Source organism: Fukomys damarensis, unplaced genomic scaffold (genome assembly GCF_012274545.1).
Source record: "Fukomys damarensis isolate Sample0158 unplaced genomic scaffold, DMR_v1.0_HiC HiC_scaffold_24, whole genome shotgun sequence".
NCBI lineage: Eukaryota > Metazoa > Chordata > Mammalia > Rodentia > Bathyergidae > Fukomys > Fukomys damarensis.
In genome coordinates, this window is record NW_022900936.1 from 66,405,370 (window position 1) to 66,428,391 (window position 23,022).

The 23,022-nt window shown below is 38.3% G+C and overlaps 1 protein-coding gene across 1 annotated transcript in view; it reads left to right on the plus strand.

Annotated features, from left to right (window-relative positions):
* Slc49a4 (solute carrier family 49 member 4) overlaps positions 1-23,022 on the plus strand; it is an 85,045-nt gene that overhangs the window by 1,558 nt on the left and 60,465 nt on the right. Inside the window, exons 2-3 of the mRNA XM_010619500.3 lie at positions 3-97; positions 12,388-12,481. Of these exons, the coding sequence (XP_010617802.1) occupies positions 3-97; positions 12,388-12,481 (189 nt within the window). The remainder of the gene's footprint in view (positions 1-2; positions 98-12,387; positions 12,482-23,022) is intronic.

The following is a 23,022-nucleotide window of genomic DNA, read 5'->3' on the forward strand; positions in this document are numbered from 1 at the left end:
TACGGCTTCTCCAGCTGGGACATCGCGCTGCTGGTGCTGTGGGGGCCCATCGGCTTCTTGCCCTGCTTCGCATTCATGTGGCTCCTGGACAAGAGAGGTGAGGGCCGGGCATGGGGCGGGGGTCGCCGGCCGGCGCTGTCACTCCCGAGGCGGCGCTTGGCCTTAGGGGTCGTGCGAAGTGACCCAGTGTTTGTGGTAGCCCTCATGCCGCTCCTGACAGCGGAACCCGTTGTCCCCAAAGCGACAAGTAGGGGGAGGCTGCTTTGCAATACTTTTTTTGGGGGGGGGTAATACCGGGGATCGAACTCGGTCCTTAAGCACTGGAACCACTGAGCTAAATCCCCGACCCTATACATTTTTTTTAAATCGACACTCTTTTTGAGTTACTGAGAATTTAAGCGATCCTCAAATGAGCACGTTTTTGCTTATTGTGGACATCAGAGCATTGCAGTACATGTGCTATATATGTTTTCTACACCAGACAAAAATGGCAAATGCTTTGACTTCAAAGAGGTTAGGGGATGTTGAGGGTGAAAGGTCAGGAAATTGATGATGCCAGATGTGAGGAAGTAATAATGAGTTGGCTTTGTATAATAGAGGAGTCCCGCCCTGGATGAGCACTTGGGAATCCTAGATCTGACGCTTGGGTTTCTGGAAGGGGTTGCACCACAGCTTTTAAAAATGTGTGTATGGTTTGTTCAGGTGCAGTTTATGACTCTCAGATAAAGCTCATGGATGAACAAAAGTTCTCTTTCATACAAAAGTACTGTGGATGTCTCACTACCACTTGCCAGTGTTATTATGTGAGGAGGGGAAAAATGGCCTTAGGGTTGAGAAGCAAGATACAGAATTATCCCGCGTAAGTAGTCTGGGTAAATGATCGGTAATGATGATCAACTCGTCACAGGCTGTTGTGCAAGATTTTAGATTTATGAGTTGGATAATGATTGGGATTTACTTTGTATATTTTCTGTTTAGTCTTTTATAAGTTTTATTGAAACGAGTTATTGGGTTAGATTTGGATAATTAGCTTAGTCCACAGGAGCTGCTGTAACAAAATGCCACACAGTGGATGCCTTATAAACCACAGAAATTTAATTGTAACAGTTCGGAAGGCTGGGGAGTCCAAGATGCAGGCCTGGGCAGAGTCCATGTCTGGTGAGGACCTGCTTCCTACACAGTGTTCTCTTCCTTGTAACTTCTCACAGGGGAGGAGGCTAGAGATCTCGCTGGGTCTTTCATAAAAGGGCCTTTAACCCTATTCAGGAAGGCTCTGTCCTCTAACCAAATCACTCCCAAAGGCTACCTCCCCTTAATTCTTTCACCTTGGGGATTAGGATTTCAGCATCTGAGTTTGAGGGGAATGCAAACATTGAGACCATAGCAAATTCGAGGGTAGGTCGACATAGAATTGCAATTGTCTGGTACATAGTTAGCACTCAAATTATTTGTTAATGAGAGAATAAATGACTCCTGACGATAAATGACATCCTGATTCCTAACGATTCCATCATAGGAATCCACTTGGAAAAAGATTTAAGGAATTGGTGATTGTGAGTTCATCCACAGCCAACAATGATGTAGCTGCTAAAATGGGAGGACGGTTTTAGGCACAAAAGCACAGTGTTTGAAACAAACGAGAGAAATAGTTCAAAATACTCTTACTCGTAAGCATTGGTTTTTCAGGTCATTTGAGAGAAATAGTTCAAAATGCTCTGTACTGGTAAGCATTGGTTTTCAGGTCATTTGGCAGATTTTAAGTTTGTGTGACAAGAATGATAAAGGGTGTAAAAATCATGATGTACAAGATGAAGAGATCAGGGTGTGTCAGTCCTCAGAAAGAAACTTGATTTAGAATATACACTACGTAAAGATCAAGTAAAAGAGGAATTGGGTTTACTAGCTTACTAGAGTATATGTAGTTCTAAAGAGGAAGAACTAAACTGAGTGAAGTAACTCATTCAATACAAGGAAGGAAGAACCTAACAGCGAAAGGTTTCCAGTTCCTGGAAGGGTATATCTTTTTTCTTTTTTCTTTGAGATAGGGTCTCACTATGTAGTTGAGACTGACCTGGAACTTGCTATTAGCCCAGGCTGGTCTGAACTCACAGCGATCCTCCTGCCTCAGCCTCTCAGTGCTGGGATTACAGGCGTGTGCCACCACACCAGGTTTAGAAGGGTGTGTCTTGATTGATTAGGATTCCAGGCAGAGCAGGTGCTTATGCAGGGGATGAGTGCTAAATCCTGAGAAAGGACTTTGTGTATTGAAACTTCTTTGAGTTTCTTTATTTTTCCTTTGAAAGTTTTTGTTTGCTTTTAAACTAAATTATAGACTTTATTTGGATTTTATCATTTTTCTACTCTTTCTCTCCCCTTTTCTAAAATTCAATCTGGGGTCTCTTATTGCATTTATTTCTTATTTCTTCTTAGTCCTCTCCCCCGACCTGGCAATTCCTCGGTCACTATTTAAAAGGTTGACCAGTTTAGGGTGTCTGAAGACTAAATTGCAACAAATACAACTATTGGTCCAACTGGCTTTTAGTCCTGACTGGTGAATTGGGCATCCTCCATTCTATACAATAAAATGAGAGTTCACACTGGGAAAAAGAAGAGTAGAGGTGTTCGTAGGTGGCAGCAGGAAACAGAATAATAGTTAAGAACACACACACCCACAGCCTGCTAGGTTGGCTGACATCACATTATGGCCATTCACTTTTTTGTAAAGATTAAAGCAGAGACTTCCTTGTCATGCGGACTCAAGTAGACTGAAATCTCTTGCTTTTGGGAAAAAACTGGTCTGTTTAGTGGTCTCTCTGCTTTTCTACAGTTTCAATTTGTTATTTCAATTTGATTATTTATCATGAATGGTTCCATTTTGTTTCTGTCTGGTCTTTGGGGTCCTGGTGCAGGAGCCCAACCCAAATCATTGACCTCCTGTAATTTTTTTTTTTTTTCTTTTTGTACTGGGGGATCAAACTCAGGATCTTGTGCTTTTGAGCAGACAGCAGAACCACTGAGCTAAATCCCAGGAACTCCTGTAATTTTTGTTGAATAAGGACATCCTCTTCTCTGGTTTCTTTTCATCAAAAGCAGTTTTCAATATTATTCTCTAACTTTAGCCAGCTTTGTTTTCTATCATAGAAAAATGTTAGGGTTCACCCTTATTTTTATTATTGTATCTGTAGTCCTTGGCCAGATAAATTAGAAGCTGCTTATTCACTTCATAAGGTAAATTTTTTACTTTAGAATTTATTTTTTAAATATATTTTTATTAGTACATGTGTATGATGAATGGTGAATACCTTCATCTGGAGAGATGGTGCATATTCATATCATATCTTAATCCTTTTTACTTCCCCTTTTCTCCCTCCCCTCTGCTTCCAACACTAATCCTGTCTCATCAGCAAAATATCTGCCTCCCTGTATCCTATGGTTTTTTTACTTCTTTCTTTAAATTATGTATGCTTTGTGTATCTGATATATGAAAAAAACATGTGATATTTAACCTGTGCCTGATTTAGTTTGTTTTATGGTCTAAAGATGTATCCATTTCTCTACAAATGAATTAAATTTGTCCTTCTTTATGCTTAAGTAGTACTCTATTTTCTTTATTCATCTTTGATGAATATATGGGTTTCCAAGATTTAGTTATTATGAGTGGTGTTGCTATAAACATAGGGTGCATGTTTCACTATAATACAATGTCTTTTAACTCTTTGGAGAAGATACCTAAAAAGGTAGAGCTGGGTTGAATGGAATCTCTATATTTAGTGCTCTGAGTACTCTCCATACTGATTTCCATAATGGTTGCACTAGTTTACACATCCACCAACAATGTAGAAGGGTTCCTTTTTCTCTACAACTGACCTATAATTTTTTGAATTCTTGACGATAGTCATTCTTTCTGGAGTAAGACGAAATCTCAGTGTGGTTTTGACTTTCATTTCTCTAATGGCCAAAGATGCTGAACATTTTTCATATACTTATTGCCTATTTGTATTTCTTCTTCTGAGAATATTTATGCATTTTGATTGCCTATTTTTCATTTGGGTTTTTGGGGAGGTCTAATTTTTTACATTCTGTTCTAGACATTAGTCCTCTGTCCAAGGAATAGTTGGCAAAAATTTTTCCCCATTCGGTAGGTTGTCTCTTCACTCTTGGTTGTTTTCCTTGCTGTGCAGAAGTTTATTTGTTTGTTTGTTTATCTCCCAGCAGATTGTTTGTGTTTTAACACCTAGCTCTTTAATTTTGATTTTATGTTAGTACAGTTTAAGGGATAGGGGTCTTAGATTCAGTCTTTTTGCATGTAGATAGCAAACTTTCCCAGCACCATTTGTTAAAGAGGTTATCTTTTCTCCAGCATTTTTATTTTTTTGGTCCCTTTGTTAAAGATCAGATAGCTGAATGTGCCTGGGATCCTTTCTACATCCTCTATTTTGTTCTGTTGTTCCACGTGTTAATTACTGTGTCAATACCATGCTGCTTCTATCATTTTAGCCTTGTAATATAACTTGAAGTCTGGGATTGTGATTCCTCCTGCTCCATTCTTGTTACCCAGGATTGCTTTTGCTATTCCGGGTCTCTTCTGATTCCATATAAATTTTACTTGTTATTTTTTTTTCCTAGTACTGTGAACAGTGCAGTTGGCATTTTGATTGGAATTGATCAGTTTTGTTAATATGATAATTTTGACAATACTACTTCTGCCTACCCAGGAACAGGGGGTGTCTTTTCGTTTTCTGATATCTTCTGCAGTCTCTCTCTCTTTTTTTTCAGAATACTATAATTTTCCCTATAAAGGTCTTTTATTTCCTTGGTTAGGTTAATTCCTAAGTATTTGAATTTTTTTGAAACTGTTGTGAATAGGTAGAAGTTCTTTCATAGTTCTGCAATCACATAGTGACTTGAGTTTTATATTTTAGGTTGGTTGAAGATTTAAACAGTTGTCTCTTTTAGGAAGTAGTTTTCTTTTTCAGTGGTGATAGATAGTACACTTTAATGTGTTGGTTGGCCTGCAAACATAAAAAACAAGTTCTCATCTTTTCTGGATGCTTCTTGTTCCCTAGAAGATCTGGTCTTCATTTTACAAGAGATCCTAGCCAGCCTAGCACAAAAGAAGACCTGTTATTTTCCTAAAATGGGTGTTGTGCCTTTTCCCCCTTTTCACTTACCAGCCAGGAAGTAAAAGAGATAAATAGGAGAGCCAAGAACAAGTGTACCCTAGAAACCAAATGAAGAAAACTTTGTGGAAATGACAGCCAAATGTGTGCTAGGCACTGGGTGCAGATCCCCAGAGTCTACACCTAGTGAGGGGATCTAAGCAGCAAGTTTAATCATTCAATATTTAGGGTGTCAAAGGTTGACACATCCTTTAAGAAAGATAAAGCAGGCTAATGGAGGAAGGGTGTGTGAATGGGTAGTGTTCTATGTTGGAGAGGGTGTCAGGGAAGGCCTCACTCCTAAAGTTGTTTGACTAGACAGCTGATGTGTGGATTCTAGAGAAGACCATTTGATTCAAAGGGAACATCAGAGGTACTAAAATTTGACATATCCAAGAAAGAGCAAGGAGGCCTGTGTGGCTGGAGGAGAGCCAGTGAGGGAAACTGATGGGAGACGAGGTCAGAGAAGCAGTAAGAGGCTGGCTCATGAAGGGCCTTGCAAGTCATGTTAAGGTGACTTGGCTACTTAGGAGTGAGGATGGCTTACCATGGAAATCAAGGAGCACAAGAGTCAAGTGATTACTGTGCTATTGCCTTGAGGGCAGGCCAGCACCCACTTGTGTATCACGAAATGCCAACACTGCAATTAAACCTGAATACTGAGGTTTTAGTTTAGAAAAAACAGCTCATATATTAACATCTTTTGTCTTAAAAAGAAAAACACAGTAGCAGAGCTTTCAATGATGCAAACAGTTTTTGCATTTGGCAAGCTTTTACACAGTTAATGTGATCTTTGATGTTGTATGCATGCTTATAATTTGCTAAACCTTGGTTGGGACGATTTGGCTCACATGCAGAGAGGGCTGTGTGTGTGTGCCCGCTGCAGCACGCATGCCATAGGTTCACCACCATTGGCAAGTGGAACAACCCAGGAGATAGTAGTGTTAGATGTGTGAAATGGTTAGATTGCAGTAGAATTGTTGATGGATTAGATGTAGGATGTAAAGGAAGAAGAGTCTCAGATATTTCTTAGCTTGTTAGTTTTAGTAATTAGTGGAATAGAGTTTTGCTTTACTGAGTTCAAGATTATAGAAGAGGCAACTTGGCTTAGAGATTAGGAGTTTGAAATGCTGTGAAGACAGGTAAAACTTATCAGTCGGATGTCAGATATACACATATGGATTTTTAGGGATAGCCCTGTGCAATAAATTTGGGAGTTTACAATTACGTTTAAAATCTGGGGGCTAGATGAGATCACTGAGGAGAGGAGTGTAGCTCCCAAAGAGAACTGAGCCCTGGGGCATTCCAATATTTAGAAGTTGTGGAGATGAACAAAAAAGAACCAGCCAGTGATGACTGAGAATAGAGACTTGGATTTACCAACATGGAAATCTTTGGTGTCACTCAAAAAAAAAGTTCTCACTGTAGTGGTATGGAGTGTTCAAATTAAATGCAAGGAGTTGGAGACCATGAGTATAGACACTTTGTTCAAGGAGTTATGCCATAAAGGGCAAGAGAAGAAATAAAATGCAAGGAGAGTTGGAGACCATGAGTATAGACACTTTGTTCAAGGAGTTATGCCATAAAGGGCAAGAGAAGAATGGAGCAGGGAGTCAGAGAGAATGTGGATAGTGAGGCTTTCATTTTGTTTTAAGAAATATTAAAGCTTATCTCTGTAATGTGATACCCTAATGGATCCGGGAGAAGGAGGAAATTGGTGATGTTAGAGGTAGAGAAAGAAACTTCTGTAGCCATGTCATTGAATAAGAAAGATGGAATACGGTCTTCCTGGGCACAGGTTGGCCTTTGAAGCATTGACAGCTCATTCTTTAGTAGCAACAGAAGATAGAGTATATAAATACAGATGCAGATGGTGGGTTGTGGGAACTTGTGGATGTTTCTTTGATTGTATGTCAGAAAAATGAAAAATAAATACCTGATGTGTTAGTATAGGAGAGCAGTTATTGGAAGAAGAATAACAATGAGACTATTTTTCTAGGAAAGGAGAAAACACATGGACTGGGAAATTGTAGTAGAATTGTTGGGAAGTACTGAGGGCCTGAGGGAGAGGGAGAGAAAGAGATTTGATTTACCAGAGTTGTAGATTTTCCCAGGTGAATAGGAGTAACAAAGTTCAGGCCAAGAATAGAGGATTGTGCTGGCAAGGATGTAATAAGATATCGTGGAATCGAAGCTCAATATGGAAAAGAGAAAATATCCTGAGCTGAATGAGAAAAAGTAGTAGACTTCAAAATTGTTATTTCTTACTACATCAAAAATTTGTTGTTGTTAGTACATGAGAAGGAATAAATGGGAAAGTCAGGAGATAACGCTTGAAGAATAAGATTCTTGAAATTGAGATTATATCATGGATGCAATTATGATAAAGATAAGGTCAGAGTGTAACCAAGAGAGTGAAAACCTGGTTGTTGGAGGACGTGGTCATGGAGTAAGAGGTTTTTGAACTGTTAAATCAGGATGTTGAAAGGATCATCTAGTAGATATTGAAATCAGATTTGTGAAAGGTGTGGTTCTTGGAGGAGTAATGATAAACCAAGACATTTTCAAGCAATGAGAGTGAGTTGTCTGGAGGTAGGTGTGTGGTGATCTGCAGAAAACCACAGCAAGAATGGTAGGTATTATAATCAGATAAAATAGATCAAAGGCTGTCTAGCCATAATGGAAAAGCAAGTATTGTACTTATCCTTCTATCTTAAATAACTAAGAACAAATAAATTTAAAATACTGTATATGAAACAATGGTTCTCAGACTTTGGACAACAGACAGGGAAGGACAGTGATTCCTACAATGGCTTTAGTTTACTTCCTGGGGAGAATTTCTAGGCAGCAGCACAGAGATGGAGAACCCAGATAGAGTCCAGCAGTTTTTCTAAGTTGAGACAAAATTGAGAATTTGAAGAGGCCATAATAGCTAGAATACTTAGAGGAGACTCCCAGAGTGGACGAAGAGTCGTAGAAAGTTCTCGAACTACAGGGGTCCCTCTTGAGTCTTCAACTGAGCACTGATCAGTGGATGGTGAGGAAACTACCGAAGACTAGAGAAAGAACCTCTCAAAAGGAGCAGGCAGAGCAGTTCTCAAAGTTCACATATAGCTGGGGATAGTTCACATTCCCAACAGCCAGAATGCAAAAACCCCTGTGAATGCATTCTATATGTTCAAGAAAGTTAAAGAAAGCTTGAGCATATTAAGAAGAGACATAGAAAACATAAGAGAAGACCAACATTAAATGTCTAGAAATGAAAAATTTGACCACTGTTTGATGAAACAAAATTAACTGTTCAGGATCTGACAGCAGATTAGACATTCCTTAGATCCAAGATTTAGTTGTAGAAACTATCCACAATGGAACAGAGAGGAATAAAGACGAGGAACAAATTAACAAAAATCTTGACCATTTATGAGCTGTACAATAGTTTCAAGTGGGCTTATATGCATGTAACTGGAACCCTAAAAGGAGGAGAGAGAGGTAAGGTAGAAAGGCATAGAATAAGATGGGATAATAGAAAAAAATTGTTTTCCTTTTGAAGAAATAATGTCAGAAAAATTTCCAAACTTGATAACTACCCATTGTTGTGGTTTAGATCTATGCTTTCCCCCCAGAATCTTGTGTGTTCAGAAGTGGGACTTTTAGAAGGTGTTGGGATAATGGGGACACTATACTCAGCAGTGATGTAACTCATTGATGAGTTCATAGCTCAGGTGCTGTTAGGAGGTAGGCCTGGTTGGAAGAGCTGTGTCACGGAGGGTGTGACTTTGCAGGGTATATTCTCCTCCCTGGCTCCGTGTCTCTCTCTCTCTCTCTCTCTTTCTCTCTCTCTCTCTCTCTACTTCCTGGCTGCTGTGGATAAGCAGCTTTTCCTCTTTTGCCATTTCTGCCTTGGAGCTAGGTTATCCCCTGAATCCTTGGACTGAAACCTCTGAAAACCATGAGTCAAAATAAACCCTTCCTCCTTTAAATTTCATGTGTTGGGTATTTTGTCCCAGCAAGGGGAAAGTGACTGATACACCCATACATCTAGGAATCCCTGAAGAAAAAAAGAAATGAAAATTATACCAAAGCACATCATAGTGATATTGTTTAACACCAGTGATAAAGAGAAAATCTTTAAAGCATGAAGAAGGAGAACAGACTGCAAGCCTTAGGACAGAGTAGCAAGGAATGAGAAGTGGTGACAGAAGCAGTGTCCCCAGGAGAGAGACTTCGGCACAAGAAAGAACATAGCTTTGAGAGAAGAGTTTGAGAATTGAGCAAGTCCACTGATGCCCAGAAGACACAGTGCTGAGGGTTCTGGAGTTAGAGGGGAGGTCAGATTGGGAGATGGAAAAACATCTAGTGGGATAAGGATGACCTCTGAATTTTGGATCCCTTCTGTCCATAATCAGGATAAACAAGCACCATATGCCTAGTTCTGACAGCCTCAAAGGTAGGTTGAGGTGGCTGGGCTGTGACTGTGTGGGCAGGGAAGAGGCAGAGGTTGTGTTCACTCTGCTGATGGAAGTGTGGAGCCTGGGCAAGACTGGTCTTACCAAAGTGTGTGTTTTCCAAACAGCTTTGTTTCCTGATTCTTTAGATACCTATTGTAGAGACTTCTATCCCTGTATCCAATGTGTTCTCAACAAAAGGAATGATGTCATATATTGAAAGGAAGCTTCCTGCAGGGTCTGGGGGCCATATTTGAATAAAAATTTATTTTTTCAGTCATTCTTGTTTATATGAATTTGTTCTAATACCTGTCATCACATGGTTTTTGCACTCATCTGAATACTATGACCATCTGAGTTCTATTTATAAAAGTTCTACATGTCTCTTAAGCATAATTTGCTAGTGTCCTTATTAGGTCTCTTTCCTGGATGAGCTGATATCTCGTTGATGACATGGAATTAGAGTCATGACTTGTCTTGGTATGAATGAAAAGAATATATTCAAGATTATCTAACTAGGATAGATTAAGCAACATTTAAACAAGAAACCCACAGTGCTATATATATATTTTTTTTTCTTTTTAGAGCCGGGAATTAAACTCAGGTGCTTGTGAGGCAGGTATGATGCCACTGAGCTAAATTCCCAGTCCACATTGCTATATCTTTGTAAAATTGTGTTAGTAATCTGCTTTTCATGACCTCTTCATTCTTAAAAATTTAATTAGCATTATATTGTCATGTGTTTATTAAAAGCACATTTGAGTAGAAAAGTGTACTAGCTTTTAGTAGTAACAGTAGAAAGCCTGATGATTTGGACCATATGGTGATAAACTATGCCCCATTACTTCTTTACTAGCTCTTACCCTAGACAAACAAAATCTTTAGAAAAAATAAACATCATGTATACTGTAAGGCTCATACAGGCCCAAATCTACAGAATTCTATTCAGTAGCTTATTGGATAGCCAGTGTAATCTTATAAGAGGAATGTTGTGTGATTTTAGGATTTTTATGACAGTGTATTTATTTCTAAATAATTACATTCTATTTCTTGTATGTATAATGTGGTTTTAAGTCTGTGTTCCATTAGTAGAAACAGCAAATGAGCAATGTGTATGCTTTACTTGTTACTGAGAAGCTCAGTTCTCTCTGGTATCCCTTCTGCCAAATTATATTAATCATATTGAGGTTATATAAGAATATTATAAAGTTAACTGAGTTCATGTCACAAGTTATTCTTAGTGTAGCACATATGCACCTAATCTGGATCTCAGATGTGTTTTCCTTGCCATGTTGGATCTGTATAATTTTAGTTTTACTGACTTTGTTTCCTTCGAGCAGAGAAGCAATTTCAAAACCAAGCATTTAACTATCTCCTTCCACAAAAAATTCTAGAAAAAAGAAATGTGAATCATTTATATCTGTTCACTACGTGAAATGGCTTCAAGGAGATGTTAGATTTTAGAAAAGTTTGAAGGCATGTAGGCATCTCTGCCACAGACCTGGCATGAGACACCTGTATGATATAGCTGCCACCAACAGTAAGATTATACTAGTTCAGTATTAATAAAATAAAATGATCCCAAAATAGGAAGATAGACTTCTGTTATACTCTGCAAATATTGTATCTATTTCTGGTTACCTTGTTTGGGTACATATTTTTATATTCTCTTCTGCCCTTTTATCCTGTGACCAACCACCAACACACATTTTGAAAATAACTGATCTTACTTGGGTTACAAAGGAAAAAGCTGTGTGACCCATATTATCTTCTGAAGTCCTAAGCCATGCTTTTTATTTTTTAAGAACATCATTCTCTATGTTGAAAACCATTTGATAAATCAAGAAAAAGTCGTACACTATTATTGTGAAGTCCTGGGGTACTACTTTCTATGGCCCTGTAACAAACATTAGGCTTTCTTAGTTATAAATAAAATATGTAGTTGGCCAGTTGTTATTTCATTTGAGAAAACTTCAAGTAGTACTCTATCACCTTACAATACTTTTTAGGGACAGTATAGTGTTGTTTTATTGCATTTGAACATTAGAATTTTTACTTGGAGATATATAATAATGTTTTAAAATTATTTTTTATATGTGTTAGTTACTTTTCTCTTGTTGCTGAGATAAAATACCTGACACCCAAAGTTAAAGGGGAAAGGGTTCCTTTAGCTCATAGTTTGTAGAGGTTTCAGTCCATAATTGGCTGACTGGTCCCAAGGCAGAGTGGCATGGCAGAGGGGCATCACAGAGGAGAAACAGTTCATGACACCCACACAGTAGCAAAAGTAACATGGGAACCTTAACAGGGTCTTTCTGCTCCTTTTATCTTATTTAGATTACTGGGATTAGGGCAGTGGCAAACCAATGAGAGGACTGATTTAGTAATCACACGCTGTTCATTCTGGCATCACACACTCTAGATCCGGCTACCTCTGAAAAAGCCACCTATGACTGAATGAGGCTTTCGGGGAACATGCAGACCCAAACCATAACACTATAATTTTAATATTATATCTGAACATTCTAGTCATTCAGAATGAAAAATTAGAGCTAATAGAACTTTTCCTTTATCTTTAATGTCATCATTCCAGTTCCAGTTTTCTGTTAAAGTCATTCCATATTCAGCATGTGGGGTTGGTTTGGTTTTTTTCATGTTGAGGTTTACAGAGAAAAGCCGTATGTTAAAATGTATCAGTTGATTGGGTAGAAAAATATTTATTATTAACATTGAACTTACTTAGGAGACAGTGAAACTAATCTGGCTGTTTTGTTTCCTTTTAGGTCTGCGAGTAACTGTGCTTCTGACATCTTTCCTTATGGTTTTGGGTACTGGTCTAAGATGCATACCTGTGTCAGACTTAATGCTTAGAAGAAGGTAAATCCTATGAATAACTCGAAAGATTTTCTCATATTTGTCTAATTTAGCATAAATATATTATATATCTTTGATTATAAGCCTGCAGTAAGTAGTTCCATTTTTTGATCCATAGAGTCACATTTATAGAATTTTTACCCCATGTGATGATTAATTTAGTTTATTATTATATGGAAAGTGCTATACTAATTGTGGAAATAAAAGAAACAAATTAATCTTTATACTACCAGCACTTATAATAACCACGAAAAAATAATATATAACAGTATATTTATAATATAGTGCCCTTAATATCATAGCAGAGAGGTTAAATTACCTCATGAGATGGAAAGGAGTTTTAGCTGAGGGTATCAAAAAAGAGAGTTCATGAAGGAGGTGACAGTTAAACTAAGTAGAATTTTGAGGATTGTAATCGGGGAAGAACAAGAGTGAAGGCCTGTGCAGAAGCAGATAAGCAGGGGCCTCTCCCCGGGTAGGTAAGTCGTTTCATTCATGTGCAGTGTTTCTGGATCCTTGGCTTCATCTTCATGGTGTGCAAGATACATGAAGATCTTAGGATTCTGTCCTCACTTTGGTTATTATTGTAAACAATTGTTTATCTTAAACAATCTGCAATAAAAGACATTTTTATTAACGAATATAAATTTCTTAAACTGGATATAAGTTTTTCAAACTGGAGTCCTTGAATGTGACCATAAGAGAAACTGAGATTTGGTTTTTTTTCCCCCTTTGAGAAGAGCCCGTAAATTACTCAAGTTTGGGAGACACTGGTCTACCAGCTAAGGTGTAAGAATGGATATAAAGAGATGAGGTCAGAAAAAAGGGTTCCCTGCATATGAAGGCTCATATGCATCCTATCGAGAGCTACCGCAGACCTTTTAGAGGAGTGACAGTGTCAGACCTGTGTTTGGTAAACTGCTGACTGAAGTATGTAGGCTTGACCTCAGTGGGTAGAGACTACTTCCAGGAGACCTGGGAAGATGCAGGAGAGAGCCCAAGCTGTACTCATTCTTTTGTTTATTTCTTCATTTGTCCACCTATTCAGCAAAATTCACTAAGCCCCTACTATGTGCCATACTCTGCTGGGCATTGGGAATAGAGAGAGAACAAAACAGACAAACAAAAAACTCACTTAGAGAGTTTGGAGAATGGTGATAACTAGATAAATAAGTAAAATATGTAGTATGTGCTGTGGAGGAAAAAATAAAGTAGGAAGGAAGGATTTTAATTGTTATGAGAAGGATGGCGAGACTTCAGAAAGAAAAGAGTTTACCGGGATGATAGTCTTCTAGGATGAAGACCTGAAGGATGTAATAATGGGAGATGCTGTATCTGGGAGATGATTGTTCAAGCAGAGAGTACAGCAGGTGTCAAGGGCAGAGGTAGAAGAGCATAGCTGCAGGGAAGCCAGTAGGGCCAGAGCCGGGGCAGTGACTTCACAGAAGTAGAGACAGACCAGAGGTCGGACAGGGCCATTGTGGAGCCAGATCCTGCTGCTCCTATGAGGACTTCAGATCTTTCAGAGCAAAGATATCACTAGGTTTAAACTGCAGAGTGTCCTCATTGCAGGCTGCTGTACTGAGAGTAGACTGAAGCTGGAGGTCACAGGTGCAAGTAAGGTGACCAGCTGGGGAAGCAACCAGGGAGCCTGGTGATGGTAGTGTGAGCCGTCGTGTTGGCAGTGATAGTGTGAAATGGTCAAATTCTGATTACATTTTGGATTTGTTGGTGGACCAGATGTGGGGAGGAAGAAGAAAAGGAATCTAGAATGACTGTGCTGCAGGAAGTTAGGAAAATGGCATGAGAGAGAACATGAGAAAAAGAAATTGGAGGTGATACAGCACTGGCCTCATTCTTGGAGTCCAGAAACTATTGATTCCATTAACAGAGATGAGAAACCCAGCGGAAGTGGATTTTAATGATGACATGTTGACTTTCATTTGGAACAGAATTGTTCTGTTTAAAAATGAAAGTTCAGTTTTGAATTTATGTTTTTCCAGAAAATTCAGCATATCAAGTATTTCATATTTTAAAAGGAAAATAGAAAAATAAGTTGGATTCCTGTGGAATGCTACTTATCGTTTCTCATGCTTCTGAACTAGATTTTATCATATGACTTTCATGGTTATGTTTAAGACAATTTTTTTTTTTTTTTTTTTGTACTGGGGATTGAACTCAGGTCCTTGTGCTTGCAAGCAGGCCACCAAACTGCTGAGCTAAATCCCCGGCCTTAAGACAATCTTAATTGTTAAATATCCAAATCTTTTAATGCATGTACCATCTTTAAATACAAATTTCAGCATAAGCATAAATTCAACAGTACATTATTTAAAGATACTTATTAATATTTTGTTAGCTTTTATTCTGTTTGGGGGCATCTATATTATTTCTAATATATTTATATCCTTTCCAGATATAAAATTCTAGGAATAAAGAGTTGCTTCTCTGTCTTGGCCAAGAAGATGATATTTAAAAGAAATAGAACTCATAAAGAATTGTAAACAAAGAGAGGAAGATAAACAAAGAAATAGAGTTCAAAGAGATTGAATCCTTCATAAAAAGATGAAATAAATTAAATTTTCAATCTTCTGTGTTCATCTATAAAGAATATAGGAGTACTTCCCCTCTGAAATAAGACTTTGCTTTGTGTCCATGCAGTCCGTCTTTTAAGCAGTATTATTAGCAGTGCACTGTGCAGCTGTTAAAATGGAAATATTATTGAACATAATATTCTCAAATAATAAATTTCATAGATCACTACTTTGAGGTTTCAGTATCCACAAACTCAGAAAAAGGAATATAATTTGTAATATAATTTTGAACAGAACTGAAACAAAAGCTTAGCAATCTGTGCTTTTGCACCCTTTTTTCACTTAGAGCTTTTTGAGCTTCTGACCAATCTTATGGATGGTGCCCTGCATCTTTGTCTGCCTAAATCTTGGCTCCTGTAAGCCTTAGACATAAGAATAGCAGCTTGCTGCAGGCTAATCCTAGGAGAGTTTTACTTCTGAAAGGTCTCAGTATACTCATCATTATTTTGTCATTTTTCTCTTATTAACATCACAGATACATAGGAAACTTAGACTAATGTTATAAAACATTTCTTCCATGATCTGGAAGCAAATTTGACAAAAACTTACAAATGACATTGTTCTATAGCAATGAGTGACATTACTCTATAGCGTGAAATACTATATGTACAGTGAAGGGTGAACTTATAGTAAGTTGTATTTGCCCTTAGTCATACTATATGTATATGCAGTGATTCCCATAATACATTCCTTATTGCCTTTCCATTCTGAGTAATTTCAATTAAAATGAACAGTAAATAACATTACTACATGTGTTAAATAGTTAAATAGTATGGCTTTATAACATAGATTATTTTTTAGACATACTCCCTTGTGAAATGCTTGCATTTTAACAGAAAAGATTGTTTACTGAATGGTTTTATGACAGCTACTTAGTTATCTAGGGAAAAATAAAAAATAACCTAGATTCTTTCCTTACCACTTAAGTAAATTCTTCATTGGGTCAGAGACCTAAACATTTTAAAGAACGAACCATGAAAACATTAGGAAATGATTGTTTTAAAAAATCTAATAGTGAGAAGGGCCTTCCAACTCAGATCTCAGAAGAAAGGCATAATACATTTGGGAATGTCTTCATGATTAAATATACAGTAAGCCAAATCAAAAAACAAGTCAAAAAGTAACAAATGTTTGCAACAATAAGATAAATTGGGCCAGGAGTGGTGGCACACACCTGTAATTCCATGATGTAGAGAAGCTGAAGCAAGAGGATTCCCACAAGTTAAGAGGCCAGCCTGCACTACATAGTTGAAGGCCAGTTTGAACTACATACCAAAACCTACCTCAAAGAAAAAAAGCCCCAAAATAAATAAAATTGATAACTTCCTTAGTTGAAAATAATTCTTTCAAAGATAAAAAAAATAGGAAAATGGGTAATGGATGTGAGCAAGCAGTTGCAGAAATTAAAATATAAATGACATAAACTTAGGGAAGGAGACTGTCTTAGTTACTTTTCTTGTTGCCAAGACAAAATACCCAACACCCACAAGTTAAAGGAGGAGAGGTTTATTCCAGCTCACAGTTTGTAAAAGTTTCAGTCCATAGTTGGCTGGCTCCAAGGCGGGGTGGTGTGGCAAGGGGGCACAGCAGAAGAAAAACAGTCCATGGCAGGGCAGGCAGAAGGCAGTGAAGCAGTGAACTTCCCTCTCACTTTATATTTCATCCAGAATACAACCCTACTGGAGGGAAAGGGAGTTTCTATTACTCACTCCCAGAACTATGCTGAACCAATCAGTGAATTAATTTAGTTATCATATACTCTCAATCTATATTCACACACCCTAGATCCAGTCACCTCTGAAAAGCCCCACCTATGAGCACATGACTCTTTGGGGGGATATCTAGATACAAGCCATAACAGAACTAACTTTCTACCATAATTTAAAAAGTTAAAACAGCAATTATATATCTATTTAATGGCAAAGAAGGAAAAATATGGTAATAGGCAATGTTCCCTGAAGCGTGAGGAAAAACAGGAACTGCTGACATGAGCAGTTTGGGATGTCCTTCTTTGAGAGTATGCTGGCCATGTATAAGATTCAAATTGTCCCTGTCCTTTACAGAAAAGCCCACATGTAAAGCTCTACTGTGTTTATGAAGCTTTGCTTGTAATGGGAGATGGTTGTATGCAACTCAGATGCCTACAGCAGAGGACCGTGTGGTGTGTAGTGGAACAGTATGCAGCTACAAAAATGAAGTAAAAGTTGTATAAGTGCTAATAAAGAATACCTCCAAGATATATTACTAAGTAAAGAGGCCAGGTTTAGAACATTATGTTTAATATGTGCTTACACAGAATAATAGAAAGGGCATGTATAGCAATTTTTGGCAAGGACTATTTTATTTTTAATTTTTGTTAATACATATTTGCAGAACATAATGATTATATTCGTCATAGGGAATTGTTATGTGTCCATAACACACCTTAATTCTTTATTCTAGAAGACAAAATTACCATGGGTTGTTTTAGCGGGGAGCTGACGAACCAGATGTCTGGGCTGGAAAGGAAATTTAATTTTTATTCTCTATTCTTCACTCCTCTTGGGAATATCTTTACCATGTGTATATATTACTTTTTTGGGTGTGGGGGGGATTGAACTCAGGACCTTGCGCTTTCCAGGCAAATGCGGCACCACTAAGCTAAATCCCCAGCCCTTATAAGTATTACTTTTTTTTTTTTTTTTTTTTTTTTTTCACCTTACGCTTGTGAAGCAAGTATAGTTGCCGCTGAGCTAAATCTCCAGCCCCATTATTACTTTTTTGACTGAAAGCGTAATGAAGTAAAACAACTGCCTGTACCAGAGCATCACTAATGAGAGCAGAGAAGAAAAGACAAGGAAGGAAGAATTATATGTAAAACTTCTAATGTGAAAATGAGTAACTGGTAGATTGAGAAATTTAAGACTCTTCTGTGTAAAATGCGTAAGGTTCAGATTCTCCTAGATCAATGTTTTAAAAATAAGATCCATAGATTACCTACTTATTAAAAGTATGAATCACTGGGTCCCTCCGCAATCCTAGGCCTCTGGAGGGAGCCCTGAGAATGAGCAGTTTTCACAAGCTTATCTTCTGCTCGTTTAAGTTTGACAACAATTTCCGCAGGTACATAACACCATCCCTTTGAATAGCAATTGGCCAAATAAATTGCATTTGTCTTGGCCATTCTTCAGTGTGATCATATAATGTCTCAAAGCAGATTGATGTTGAGCTTCTATTTTTGACTCTAAAACTCTAGGATTAGGCTTCATGGCTGTATTTCTGCCTTGAGGTCAGATGAGTTTTAGATCCAAAAGATTGATAATAGAAGGGGCAACTATTCATAATAAGCATTTGATTGGGGCAGGGGAGGAGTTAGAAAAGGTGTAAAAGTTATCTTTAAACTTTGGAAAGTATATTTTCCCCTTCTGTTGCCTTTGAGTTATGATGATTTTTGAGGTACTGTATTTTTTAAGGGTCTCCAATGTAATATATGAATTTTTCTTGCTTAATATATCATTCATATAGATAAGTACTTAAGGCATATATACACAGTTCAGAGAAATAATCATCATCCAGTTTAGAACACCCAAGGTCTTACCTACCCTTGCCTGATTAGAATCCTTCCCTCCTGTATATCATCACAGTTGTGAATGTTGATGGGGTTTTCAGAATAGACTGAGTTGAAAGCTATTAATATTTCAAAGACTATTGCAAGTACTGATTCATTCTTTATTTCAAAATAAGGATTTACCTTAGTTTTCTCTTAATACTGAAAGGAACAACTAAAACTTTACTTTGTTTGCGCCAAAATGATTAAGGAACAAAATAGAAAAGAAGTAGGATTTGGGTAATAATTTTAACTTAAAACAAAAGACACAAACAAGTAGGACTATTAAATCATGTTTTATGAAATAGGGGCTTATTGATAAGTGTTTTTGCAAATTGATTATATAATAGAAAGAAATGGAATCCTTTGTAGCATGCATCCAAATATATCCTGATGGATTGGGAAGTTGCATATTTAAAGTGAGAAAAGGTAAAGGAAAAGAAATGTCACCCTGGAGAGATTTTTTTGTTTGCTTGTTTCTAAGCAAAGAAACAGTGAAGTCACAAAGAGAAATACTTGTGATTAGGATTAGTGCTAGATTAACATTTTGACATCAGCACTAACAAAAATGAATCATAAAATTAAAATGTATCCTGGGAGAAAAGCATCTATAATCTGATAGATAACTTGTTAATAATATGTAAATATATAAACATTTTTAAACTGAAAGGAAAATGAACACAATAGACATACTTAAGAAATGTAGATTCCCATATTTCATCATTTAAGTTCGTAATTCAGCAATATTTATTGATAGTCCATGAATATACAGGCTAAGCTATGTAACAAAGAGGCCAAAAATATAGTGCCTCAATAAGATAATGTATTGCAAACAGGTGGGCAGCTCTGTTCCACACAGTCCTCCAGGGGTCTAAGTTCCTCACCCTTTGTTGCTCCATCAGCCCCTGGGTAATCGCCTTGTCCTTATGATCAAAGCTAGCTCATCATCAGGCTTCTGTTTAGCTTACGGAATTGGGAGATTAGACCTCCAGAGCACCTTATACTGCACCATAGGTGACAGCTTAGAGGTTGTATGCATCATTTGTAGCTATCTCTTCATTGGAAAAGACATCACATGATTACGCTATCTCTAAGAGAGACTAGAAGTATAGATCATTAGCAGAGTGCCCAGTTAAAACTCAGGGTGCCACTCATGCTTAATTAGAACCCTGTGCTGGGATAAGATCTGGGAGAGCAGTACGGAGATAGAATTCTATAATTCATAGCTGTGTTAGAAGAGAGACTATAACTTGAATTCTTGTGACGATTCCTAGTATAAGAAAGCTCTTAACATTTGTTAGCATTTAAGGGAAGATCTCCAAGAAACACTAATCTAGGGCCAGGAATATAGCTCAGTGGCACCACGCCTGAGTTCAGTCCCTGGTATGAGGAAAAAAAAAATGCCAGACTAAAGAAATGCCTGAGGATCTGAGGTGGTTTTGGAAGTGTGTTGCAATGTCAATAAAAATGAAATTATTACTTTTAGTATATCTGGGTATAGTCTTGTGGAAAAAGTATTGGTTGGGTATTAAAATATATGAATTCGCATTTCAGGTGTCTTGTATGTAAGTCAACCTGCCTGTTTTCCTTTCTGCAAAGCAGACTAATGTTTACATCTAATCTGCCTCTCAGGATACCAGTTTAATAAAAATTATGATTCCAAGTACCAAAAAAACCCAAAAAATTCAAGGTGCCATAACCGAATAATGAAAAGGAGAATAGCTGTCTGGAGAGATTCTTTGTCCTGCAGTGTCTCCATGTATCTGTGTACTCCCCATGTATTTATCTTTCCTCAAAGAAGGAGGACCAAAATCCTTTGAAATTATTGCATCCAACTCAACTGTCTTTTTTGTTTGTTTTGTTTTGTTTTGATTCCCGGGGACTAAACTCGGGTCCTTGAGCTTGTGAGGCAGGCACTGGAGCCACTGAGCTAAATCCCTGGCCCTCAGCTCTCTGTTCTTATAGCTCTTTGATGTTTCCTCAGAGTAATTCCTTTGATTGTTCTATGTGACTTTTGGCTGTGTCTTTGAAAGGCTCTTGGTGTCCACTATCCTCAGCAACCACACCTGAAGTGCTTATCAGTTTCGTAGTACACTTTCTGCTGGTGCTAATTTGGGGACCTGAAAGTTGCTTTACTAATCAAGCAGTCTTAAACTTATAGAGCTGTTTTGCTCAGTCTTGGTGTACACTTTCTCAAAGTTCTTAGTATGTACTCTTCTGGTTTATTTACATTAAATAGGTCTCATGTAAATGTAACCATGCCAAAAGAATTTTACTCCTACTTGTAGTTCATATGCCTATTGAATCTCCAATTATCTTTATCAAAAAGCCTTTTATGCTCTCTCTGTATCTGTTCTTAAACTTGATGGTGTCTGCCTTAATGCCATTTGAAAAAAATAGGCCCAGATAGGAAAATAACACCCAATATGCTGCCAAATAGGCTCTGAAAGACATTTTACAGTATTTTGTGTCATTTGATTAGAGCAGTCTGAGGCATCCCATTCCTACATTTTTATTAAGTTTGGATTTCAGGCTCTGGATGGAGAGAAATATTTAGCATGCTTTTGTCTTTTCCATGAGTACTTCCAAACCAGCTCACATTTGTCTTATTTCATATCTCCTATGGTGCCATCCCCCCTACCTTAGTCAGCTTTCCATTGCTATGACAAAATACCTGAGATAAACAGCTCAATAAGAGTAAAGGTCTGCTTCAACTCATGGTTCTAGAGGCTTCAGTTTATGGTCACTTGGCCCTGTTTCTTCAGACCTGTGTAAAGCAGAACCTCATAGTGGAAGCATGGAGTGAAAGATGCCTGTTCAGAGTAGTTGAGGAAGCAAAAGCGGAAGAGACCCATATCCCACCATCCCCTTTAAAGCCAAGTCTTGGGTGCCCCAGTTTCCTTTCAGTAATGAAACTCAGCCTCCTTCCCCACCTCCCGGAGGTTCAACTGTCTCCCCATAGTATAACATCGGCCTCCAACTCTTAACACATGGGCCTCTGAGGGACATTCCTGATCCAGACGCTAGCAACTTGCAGGAGACAAGAAACGCAGAACAACGTTCTGATTTTTCTCCAATGAGTTCCAGGTTAGTACAAGCACTGGTTTTGCTGTGGTTCACAAGTTGCCTGTTTTCTCAGCCTATAGCCTACACTGAGTTCCAGCTGTGTTGTGCCTTTGTGGATGTAGCACCCCAATCCTTGACTAATTACTCAATTAGGGAACAAATTAAACTGCTATCATGAGGAGACCCCAGGATATAATGGCTCAAACAAGATTGTGCTTTTTTATTTAATCATTTAGTGTTGGCAGGTGGGCCAGGGCAGGCAGGCAGATCTGTTCTGCAAGAACATCTAGTGACCTAATTTACTTGTCTTGTTGCCTGTCTGAGGAAATGACCTTGACAGTATAGTCCACGAGCTGTTCATCATTGTTGTTCTTACATTCTGTCTGTCCTCGTGGAGGTGACCTTGATGTCTTCCCACTCTAATGCCATTAGCCCAAACATAGCCAAAAGGTAGCTGCCCCACCTTCTGGTACATTGGGAGGTGTTGAAACCTTTGAGGAGTGCAGCCTAATCAGGCGTGATGGTGCATGCTGTAATTCCAACACCCTGAGAAGCTGAGGCAGGAGGATTGCAAGTTGTAGCCTAGGCTGGGCAGCTTGGCAATTTAGCAAGACCCTGTCTCTGAATGAATGAATGAGGAATGTAAAGTTTGAAGCTCAATGTGAAGGGCCTGTGTTCAATCCTCAGTACTATAAGGAAGAGGGGCTCATGGGAGGTCCTTAGTTTATTGGAGAATCTTAAGTTATTTCTCAGGCTATCCTGTTGGTAGTTCTCTGAAAGTTATTATAGAAGGAACAAGTGTAGTCCCTCCTGTCCTCTCTCTGCTTCCTGGCTTGAGACATGACTACTTGCTCCTGTACCCTTTGTATCCACACCAGAAGGCGGTACAGCCAGGGGACAGCCCTTAGCACAAAGCTTGCACTATGCCATCAGGGACCTCTGAGACCTCAATCCTCTGAGCCTCTGAGACCACAAGCGAAACAAACCTCTGCTGTATAAGTCACCAAGGTCAGGTTCTTCGTTGTAATAACAAAAAGCTGACTGATATAGATTGCTAAACACACTCTGCTGATTGTCTAGGTAAGTTGGATGTAATTACAGAAATCTTTGCAAGAGGCAAAATAAAAGAAAAGGAATTTGGGAAAGAATTTAAACCGTGGTTTCTGGTTTTAAAGATACAGGAGGGGGCCAGAGCCAATTGACACAGGTGGCCCCTGGAAGCCAGAAAAGGCCAGGAAATAGATTTGCTGCCAAACCACCGTAAAGGGACATAGCCCCGCTGACACCTTGACTTGCCC